This window comes from Palaemon carinicauda, chromosome 31, assembly GCF_036898095.1.
Source record: "Palaemon carinicauda isolate YSFRI2023 chromosome 31, ASM3689809v2, whole genome shotgun sequence".
Taxonomy (NCBI): Eukaryota; Metazoa; Arthropoda; class Malacostraca; order Decapoda; family Palaemonidae; genus Palaemon; species Palaemon carinicauda.
Window position 1 is genome coordinate 26,264,871 of NC_090755.1, and position 11,497 is coordinate 26,276,367.

An 11,497-nucleotide genomic window follows, 5' to 3' on the forward strand; every position below is an offset into this window, starting at 1 on the left:
CTCTATTCCACCCATCTTTCGGCAAACAACCTCTAAAACTGTCTCTGGTTAATGTTAGCATCAACCAACTTCCTTAACTACAAATCTACACATATTCAACGACCTTTATTCCAGCCACCTTTCCTTTGTAATCCTCAAAATAATCCTTAATTATTGTCGAATACAATATGCAGATTTCATCACAGGTAAAGATGACACAGCATCCAAGGTTGCGTTGTGTTTGAACATAAAGGGACTTGAACTAAATATATCTTTGGCAATGGCCATCAGTCTATGATCCTTATACGATTAAATTCATGATTCCAACATCTAAAATAACTTCTTTTCTGGTAAATTGTAAAAATAATCACTACAGGTGACTGACAATTAATATTTTGTTCATATTTATACCTTCTAGACTCGACTCAAGTTTATGAACCCTCTTCTGATCATCTACTATATTTTAACAAATTATCTTTATGTCGCCTAAAGATATTATGTGAGAGAGAGAGAGAGAGAGAGAGAGAGAGAGAGAGAGAGAGAGAGAGAGTTAACATCTTTGTAGAGGGAAGCGATGATTATGCAGACTCTAAGATAACGGAAGCCATGCAAGTTGGCATGACCTCTCGTCTTCCCCCGCTCTCTCTCTCTCTCTCTCTCTCTCTCTCTCTCTCTCTCTCTCTCCATAAGAGTTTCAAGACAACTGACTCGTAATCTTCATTTACAAGACACCCCGTAGAAGGTCAACTACAAATTGGGTAAAAAAGCAGTATTTTTAATATCTCATAAAAAAGAAGAAATAAGAGTACTTTATAACATTTCAGCTTTGATTATTAGCAACACTTTTATATAAAAGATTGATTTAAACAAATTGCAATCGTCCATTAAAGATACTAATCAAATACATATTTTATGATCAACAACCATTGATGATATTTATCTTTTTAAATCCAAACAACTTCATATACATTTAAGTGTATTCTTTATAAAAAGAGGGTTTTGCTTTTATCCCCTTCAGTACATGTCTGGACTTTCCCATCTCTTCAACCCACAATATTCGCAGAATAATGCTATAAATCTATCGCTAACATATAATATTCCTGCCCCTTTCGCTTTTTTAGGAAGATAAAAATCAGGTCAAATCAGTTCACTTGGCGCAATGTCTCATCGGTATTCAGAAGTTGTTCCCTTGAGACTCTTTCCATAAAAACAATACTTATAAATATATTAGAAAAGGGAATGTTTATCTTAACGCTTCCCTTACATGGGAGTTAATTCGCTTCCGTCTGCGTCCCACATTATCTGTGCTACGAGTGTCCCTCCGTTTCTGAAAGTTGTCAAACGGGTCCTGGATAGCTCCCTACACTGACGTTGAAGTCTCCTGTTGACGCGTTGCGCTTTATGTTTTATTTCCAGTCTCTCTCTCTCTCTCTCTCTCTCTCTCTCTCTCTCTCTCTCTCTAAATATTAGACCAGGTCTGTAAGAGTCAAGCTTGACTCATGGGTCTGGTAAATCTCCTCCTTTTGATAATATAAATCATCCGCTACATTAATTATTTCTATCCCCCACTTGCGTTGATTAAAATCTCATTCTTTTTCGTCCCCTCTAATATTCATGATTCGTTACTTACTAATTACTATTATAAATTCATATTCCTAGTCTGTCTGGATATGTCTCATATTCCTCTTTCGCGTTCTTAAAATATACATTTGTGAGTATGTATTTACGATAGTTCGTGTCTCCACCTCTCTTTTCGGTTTAAAAGTACGTGTAACGGCTCTCTCTCTCTCTCTCTCTCTCTCTCTCTCTCTCTCTCTCTCTCTCACCAGGATCCCTGTCATCTGACCCTTGGTTCCTCGTGTATATATAGCTCCAGAGAAAGGAGTGAATAACAGTATTGGTGTTTTTCATATCCTTGAATGTAATGGCACTTTAATGATAGTGGTGTTGCGGTACGCAATACTCCTGTAGGCTCTTCTGTATTGCTGCAGTACTGTACAGTACACCTGGGGCGAAATACTCTACTGATGACGTATTAGTTGGGTTTCGTAATGTTATTCCTATTTTACTTTCAATGGGAGTTTCCTTAACAGATTATTGGTTCACTTTAGGTCTCTTTCTAGACATTTGCACATTAGAAATAATAATAATAATAATAATAATAATAATAATAATAATAATAATAATAACAATAATAATAACAATAATTGTAATAATTATTGCAGTAATAGTAATAGAAGTTAAGATATATATTTCTCATATGAACAAATTTTTCTCTACATTCATTTATTGCATAAAACATACATAAACTTCATTCAGGTAAACCAAATAATAATAATAATAATAATAATAATAATAATAATAATAATAATAATTATAATAATAATTAGGAAGAAGAAGAAGATGGAGAAGAAGAAGAATTGGCAGAAGTCCTTCATTGAACGATGCCAAAAGCTGTGTCAAATAACAAGCATTAGAGCGTTGCAAATGAACACCTCATCCCTCATACCATGGAATTGCAACATGCAATACAAGAAAAGATCAACATGCAACAGTAAAAGGTCGAGGTGACGAAATGACTTAAAAAAAGGGCTTGGGAGAATATTCTTTGTTACTTACGAGTACTTCCTGAAGTTTGAACCCAGTTCTCTTCTTGAAAAAAGGATGAATTGTCAATCTCAGGGATCAAATACACTTCCGCTTACTGAATATTTTCTCAATTGTTGACTGAATATTTATCGAGGGATTCAAATCCAAAGACAATATTTTACTGATAATATCAAATCAAAGGACTGATACTGATCATTTTATTGGTGAAATCAAATTAAAGGACTGAATATTTTATCGATGAATTCAAATTAAGGGACTGAATATTTTATTGGTGAAATTAAAATCTAAGGAATGAATATTTTATCGAGGAATTCAAATCAAGGGACTTAATATTTTATCGATTAATTCAAATCAAACGACTGAATATTTTATCAAGGAATTCAAATCGAAGGACTGATTATTTCATTGGTAAAATCAAATTCAAGAAATGAACATTTTTATTCGATGAAGTCAAATCCCAAAAATGAAAATTTTATCGATAAAATAAAATCCACAAACTAGACATTTACCAATATATTTATCGATAAATTCACTTCCCCAGAATGAATACTTGTCAATGAATCTACTCTCCTGAACTAAATATTCATCAATGAATTCACAGCCACTTTTCGATACATTTGTAAGTGAATTACATTACTTAAGCAGCATATTAATTAATGAATTCAATATCCCGGATTCAATATTTATCGGTGAATTAATTTTCGTTGACTACATATTTTTTTACTGTATCTCAATGTCACAGATTGAAATATCCTAATAAAGTATGACTCTTCTTCTCTATACGAAAGAAATACAAATGTACAACAACAGAAAATACAACAAGAACATGGGTTTCTTACCGAAGAGGAACACCCAAACCAATTTAAAAACGGAAATAGTGGGACCCAAGTAATGAGGAAAGTATTGAGGTAATCAATGCTTTCCCTCAAATTAAGAAACTATGAAGACTCAAACAATAGAACTCATTAACCTTGAGGTTTTCTAGTTGAAATATGAAAATAAGATGACTCAGTCACTGAAAACTTATTAATCTTGGATTTTTTTTTATTCAAACGTTTTAGAATTATGATAACCAAGCTCTAGAAATTGAGTGACACTATTTACTTGGTCTAAAGTTAACATGATGTATGTAAGTTTAAGTATAAACATATCGTGTTCATTCCACTCCTATATTCTGTTATTCAAATATTGAAGATAGCAATAAAAAATAAAAATAAAAAAAGCTCAATAGCATACGAAGTTAACTACACACCAGAAAGTAAATATAAATAACTAAATTCAAAGAATTTATCACAAAATACCTGGCCATCGTTCTTGAAGCTTTCGGTACCACTGATACTGTGTTTTTGTGTTGATTTTCAGCATATTTTTTTCAAGTATTTATATGCAATTGGAATTTGACAAATAAACAAAAATAAGTTTAACCTCTTGCAAATATCTGCACTGGAATGTCCGTTATTCATGTCAATATTGCATCATTCTACTTCAGAAGTAAGCATCTTCTGAAATTAAACTAAATTGAGTTCATGAACTCAATCGAGATGAGGGATTTTTCGAGAATTTCCAGAAAATCAACAAACAAATATATACCAGATATAACCTATTCATACGACATAAAATCATTTAAATGGAACTAACAAAAATTGGGCTAAAGCAAAGTATGTTATTAAAACAGTATGAAGGAAGTAATTAACACAATTTATACCCTACTGACTCATAATCTAAGACTGACTTTCAACAACTAAAAGAGACAGCTAAACTATCAACAGCCAGCACTTTCTGCCCACCTTCATCCCCCTAATTTTCATACATCCATCTCTGGACTCCAACTCGCTGGCCTTCAAGCAAGAGTAGTGCTGCTAGAAAGTGCAGTGGACCATAAGGTACTTCGTGGTCAGCTGTTGCTTCGGGTAAAAAATAGTAAGTATGAGAGAGAGAGAGAGAGAGAGAGAGAGAGAGAGAGAGAGAGAGAGAGAGAGAGAGAGACTATGCTGATATATAAAATACATTATAGACTGTAAGGGCAAGTACTCTCACCACTAAAAATATAAATTTCAAACATTCGAAACACCTCTAAAAGTGAAATTACAAAAAAAATCTTGAAACCCTCTGAAAACACCTGACCTTCTAAGAGTGTCTAATGAGTCACTTGAAGGAAGAATGAGAGAACTGTGAGAACTATGGATGGAACAATATGTGTACATCAGTGTACACGCTTGTATCATATGTGGTTCTGCCTATGCTCATTTATTTTGCATTTTTTTATAATATTTTCTTATAATATTCAAAGGATCTTTGAACTTTTCATACTTAAAAAATATCTCTGAATACTTGAATTAACTAAGGTTTCAAGGTGAATCTCCAAATATTTACAATATATAAAACTGCTCAGCTAGAGTCAGTCAAAAGTTACTAGGTGAAGCTATGGGTTAGCAATACAGTTGTTGTCGCAGAATATATAGAATAGCAAAATCCACGCCCTTTTCATAAAAACTGACCAAAACAAGGAAAACGGGAAAATGCATATTCGTGTAGGGAACATAATGATGCCACTAACGTAATTACCTGTGCGGACTATATATATATATATATATATATATATATATATATATGATAAATTTTACACATAAGACGTGTTTTTCATATTCGAACAGAAGCTGCTATCTTTAAGTTAATTCCCACATGGGTCTCTGATCCCGAGGTATATATAGAATTCAGATATTAAAGTAGAATAATATATGGCTTATTTGAATACACACACACATACACACATATTATATATATATATATATATATATATATATATATATATATATATATATATATATATATATATACACTGTATGTGTGTATCATCTTTTTACAACGTACATATCCATATTTTTATACGTATAAAACATGTATGCGTATACATGTACAAAATTTCTAGAAATGCAAGAAAATAGCAATGCAAACAATATTATATATATATATATATATATATATACATATATATATATATATATATATATATATATATATATATATATATATATATATATATATATATATATTTCATCATTATCAGCCGTTATTAGTCTATTTCAAAACAAAGGCCTCAGATATGTCCTTCCACTTACGTCTGTTTATGGTCTTTCTATGCCAGTCCACACCCGCAAACTTTCTTAGTTCATCAATCCATCGTCTTCTTTTACTTCCCCTGGTTCTTTGGCAACCTCTAGGGACCTATTTTATTTTTCTTATGTCCATCTATTATCTGTCCAAATTATATGCCCTGCCCGTTTCCATTTCTTTTTCTAACATGCTACTGAAATGTCGTCTACTTTAGTTTGCTCTCATGTTGCTTTTTTTCTGTCTTTTAGTGTTATTCCCGTAATCTTTCCATAGCTCTTTGAGCTGTAACTAAACGTATGTTCTAAGAGTCTTGTAAGGCTCCAAGTTTCTGATGCATGAGTTAATATTGTTAAGATCATCTCATTAAATAATTTTCTTTTTAGTATTTTCCAACAGGAAAAAATAGCCCAGTGAAGAAAGGAAATAAAGAAATGATAAACTAATATATAAATATTGAACAATTAAAATAAAATATCTAAAGAACAATAACGAAATTAAAATAAATAATTCATATATAAACTATAAAATATTAAAAATAAAGGAAGAGATATGAGATAGAACAGCGTGGCTGAGTGTACCCTCAAACAAGAGAACTCTTCCCCAAGACCATGGTACAGAGGCTATGACACTACCCAAGACTAGAGAACAATGGTCTGATTTTGGATTGTCCTTTTCATAGAAGAGCTGCTTACCATGCCTTAGGAGTCTCTTCTACCCTTACAAAGAGGAAAGTAGTCACTGAACAACTACAGTGCAGTAGTTAACCCCTTGAGTGAAGACGAAAAGACTGGTAATTTCAGTGTTTCCAGGCGTATGAGGACAGGAGAATGTGGAAAGAATAGGTCAGACTATTCGGTGTACGTGTACGCAGAAGAAAAATGAGCTGTAACCAGAGAGAGGGATCCAGTGTAGTACTGTATGACCAGTCACACGTCCTAATAACTCTCTAAAGGTAGTACCTCAACGGGTGGCCAGTGCCTTAGCCAAAACCCTTTCACCACGTTAATGTATCCCTACTCAGAGAGTGTGATTTTGCGTAGGTAAATAACTGCATCAATCAAACAAAACGTCCACCACAAAGCGTAAAGTACTCACGTCTTCCCAACGGGGGCCTCCCATTTGGCGATGAACGAGTATGGCGTCACGGTCTTGGGGTCAAAGGTGATGTTCCTCGGGGCCAAAGGGATCGTCCGGTATTGGGCAGTCGTCGGGATGGAGATCTGGTCCTGGCTTACCGTCTCTACCGAGATGTTGTAGGCACGTCCTGTATAAGAAGAGAGAAAGAGGAATGATAGGGACGATGAAGAGCATTAAATATAAAGAGAAATTTCTTATTAATAAAGTCAAATATGAAAACATGCACGCACATAGGCATACTAATCTATATCCATACACATCATATACCAAGGCAATTCCCCCAATTTGGGGGGTAGCCGACATCAACAAATGAAACAAAAACAAAAAGGGGACCTCTACTCTCTACGTTTCTCCCAGCCTGACAAGGGATTCAACAGAGTTCATCTGGTACTGCTAGGGTGCCACAGCCCACCCTCCCCCGTTATCCACCACAGATGAAGCTTCATAATGCTGAATCCCCTACTGCTGCTACCTCCGCGGTCATCTAAGGCACCGGAGGAAGCAGCAGGGCCTACCGGAACTGCGTCACAATCGCTCGCCACTCATTCCTATTTCTAGCACGCTCTCTTGCCTCTCTCACATCTATCCTCCTATCACTCAGAGCTTTCTTCACTCCATCCATCCACCCAAACCTTGGCCTTCCTCTTGTACTTCTCCCATCAACTCTTGCATTCATCACTTTCTTTAGCGGACAGACCTTTTCCATTCTCTCAACATGGCCAAACCACCTCAACACAATCATATCCACTCTAGCTGCTAACTCATTTCTTACACCCGTTCTCACCCTCACCACTTCGTTCCTAACCCCATCTACTCGAGATACACCAGCCATACTCCTTAAACACTTCATCTCAAACACATTCAATTTCTGTCTCTCAATCACTTTCATTCCCCACAACTCTGATCCATACATCACAGTTGGTACAATCACTTTCTCATATAGAACTCTCTTTACGTTCATGTCCAAACCTCTATTTCTTATTACTCCCTTAACTGACCCCAACACTTTGCAACCTTCTTTCACTCTCTGACGTACATCTGCTTCCACTCCACCATTTGCTGCAACAACAGACCCCAAATACTTGAACTGATCCACCTCCTCAAGTAACTCTCCATTCAACATGACATTCAACCTTGTACCACCTTCCCCTCTCGTACATCTCATAACCTTACTTTTACCCACATTAACTCTCAACTTCCCTCTCTCACACACCCTTACAAAATCTGTCACTAATCGGCCAAGCTTCTCTTCTGTGTCTGCAACCAGTACAGTATCATCCGCAAACAACAACTGATTTATCTCCCATTCATGGTCATTCTCGTCTACCAGTTTTAATCCTTGTCCAAACACTCGAGCATTCACCTCTCTCACCACTCCATCAACATAAAAGTTAAACAACCACGGCGACATCATACATCCCTGTCTCAGCCATACATAAATATACACACATGTCCGTGCATGTATATACAGTATATACTGTGTATATATATATATATATATATATATATATATATATATATATATATATATATATATATATATATATATATATATATATACATATCAGTATATACATAATTCTCGTGTATTAATCAACATAGTTGAAAGACCACGTTAAGTAAATTAGTATTAAATCTTCATATTATCACTTTATGAACCAATATCTTATTACAGTGACCAATGATCAGATATTGTCCTGCTTGCTAAGCAATGTCACTGTCCCTTGCCTCTGCCATTTATGAGTGGCCTTTAAAACTTTATGAATAATGTCATATGTAAATTATCAGAATCTGTACTTTTATTAAATATCTCATTTAAATACATTAATGAGTATTTGTTACGTTAAAACGGGACTGATCATTATTCTTCCTCTCTATGTAACCATATAGTCATTCTCTGGATGCTTGGTTCCTACGCCCTAACGGTCAGTAGATGCTTCGTTTCCTCTGAATTATTGTCAAGAATGTGTGACGTTGGGCAATGGCCGTCGCAGGGCTTCAAAGGGCAACCAATTGCAACACGAGCAAAAACACAACAATTAAAAATATGCAAAAGAAAAATTTTATCGATACTTACTGGAAAAAAATGTTGATTAAGATGTCCGTGAAATTTTGGCAATATTTTTAGTATGGACTGTGACTTCTTATGTCAAAAATATTGCAAAATAAATCTTAATATTTATTGCTAAAGGGCATCTTAAAAACCTTGGCCAGAATAATATACATAAAATTTTTGGGCGGAAGATCTTGTCTTGAATAACATTAAAATTTTGAATTCAATTGGATTTATAGTTTTGGGTTATATATCAACCGGCGCTGGGGCCTATAAGGCCATTCAGTGTTCCGTTCAACTATTGGGGGAGTATTTATGAAATATAAATTTCCTGAATAATTCAAATTTCAGAAAAGAAGTCAAGAATTTTATTCCAGATTATTGTCTATACAATATGCCCATTGCCGTTAGAAATTTTCCCCAAAATATATTTCAAGTTTTGGCAGGGATACTTAAAAAATATTTTTAAATAATATCTGCAACCTTATGGGTGAAAAAAAAGAATATCTCGGAATTAATTTCTGAATGCTAGATAATTTTGAATTAGAAAAACTAGAAGAAAATCCATGGACATCTAAAACATTGATGAAAACATTCCAGATATAACATACTTAGAACGTGCGAGTATATCTAGAAATACTTTGACACGGAATAACGGGGAAAATTAGGTAAATTTACTTAGTATTTAGGGCAAATTCTGCAAATATTGAGAAGGACCATATAATGCAAAAGTAAAGGAAATATAACTTAGAACTCCGAAAGAACCGAAGCAAAGAGTATATTCTATAAAAGATTAGAATAGTTCTGGTCAATGTATTATCCATAATCGCAATGTGATAAACATAAATGTATAATGAATAAAAATCAAGAACCAGTTATGTCTGCAGATAAAAGTATCATAGATCAAGTATTTGTTTCTCAAATTATATGTTGTAAATTTTTCCATTCGAAAAATTAATTACAAATACAGGATGAGGATAAAATAAGGATTAATGTATGTATATGTATATATATATATATATATATATATATATATATATATATATATATATATATCAATGTGGCTGATATTTACATTGATTAAAATCACGTGATACTAATACATACATTATATATATATATATATATATATATATATATATATATATATATATATATATATATATATATATATATATATATATATATATATATATATATATATATATACTGTATATATATGTATGTATATATATGTATATATATATATATATATATATATATATATATACATACATATATATATACAGTATATATATATATATATATATATATATATATATATATACATACATATATATATATATATATATATATATATATATATATATATATATATTTACATATATGTGTGTGTGTATGTAGAAGGACAATAATCCACAACAAAAAACTTGATGGCGATTTGTCCAGAATGGCCAAGGTGAATCTCCCTACCGGATCTGATAGTTGGACACGTTCACTATACTTAAGAAAATATATGACAGCAAATATTTCAAAATACGAACTTAATGTTAACAATGACTGAGATTCAAAAGCCCATAGCAAGCATAACTGTGTATTTCTAAATGTACTCTCTCTCTCTCTCTCTCTCTCTCTCTCTCTCTCTCTCTCTCTCTCTCTCTCTCTCTCTCTCTCTCTCTCTCTTTCACGATCACTGCTAGTATAGCTATGCTATGAAGGTGACATCAGAAGAATTTTTGAAAGAATACTAGCTGTTTAGAAAAATATGCTTAAAAAAAATAAAAAATAAAAACTTCTTTTAAGCCCTTCTCATTACTCTTTCCGATATCAAACCTAAGAAAATGCAGATTTGTGTTAAACTGGTCATCTTTTTGTTATAAAAGCACAGAAAAATGACTCATGTCAACCATCTGTCTAATATAGAACTCAAATGCTTCTAAATCCTTAATAATTTTTATAAGATAAAAGGAATTTCTATCATTGTAAATCCCACAAATTTAAAAGTTTTTCAACCCTCATACCAAATTAAGTTGCCTCTATTGTCACTCAAACTTTCTATCTGAAGTACAAATTTTGCTAGCTGACATAATACCAATGGAGATCACTCGAAAATTGAAAGTCAGACTTCAAAAATATATTTGACACGAACTGCAAATTCTTGAACCAATTTTAAACAAAACCAATGCTACATTATTGAACCAGTTATACAAATTAGTAACCATTATACTTTGTTGAATTAATTTTATATATATGTATATATATATATATATATATATATATATATATATATATATATATATATATATATATATATATATATATATATATATACTGTATATATATACTGTATATATATATATAATTTATATGCATTTTCTTAAAATTTCAAATATTAGAGGTACATTATTACAAATTTCACACGAGGCATTTCTGAGCCAAATTCAAACAACGTCCACTAGATGTTTCAACCAATTCTAAACAATCAATGTACATTCTTGTGACAGTTTTTAAACAACAAATGCACAATAATGATTGAACTTTAAAACAAAAACTTCACATTATTCAACAAGTTTCAAACAATAGTACACATTCTTGTGCCCATTT

At 32.7% G+C, this 11,497-nt stretch overlaps 1 protein-coding gene across 2 annotated transcripts in view; it reads right to left on the bottom strand.

Moving 5' to 3' along the window:
- LOC137624362 (tyrosine-protein phosphatase 10D-like) overlaps nucleotides 1-11,497 on the bottom strand; it is a 303,867-nt gene that overhangs the window by 171,986 nt on the left and 120,384 nt on the right. For both annotated transcript variants that reach the window (XM_068355068.1, XM_068355067.1), the window contains exon 6: nucleotides 6,799-6,967. In XM_068355068.1, the coding sequence (XP_068211169.1) occupies nucleotides 6,799-6,967 (169 nt within the window). The remainder of the gene's footprint in view (nucleotides 1-6,798; nucleotides 6,968-11,497) is intronic.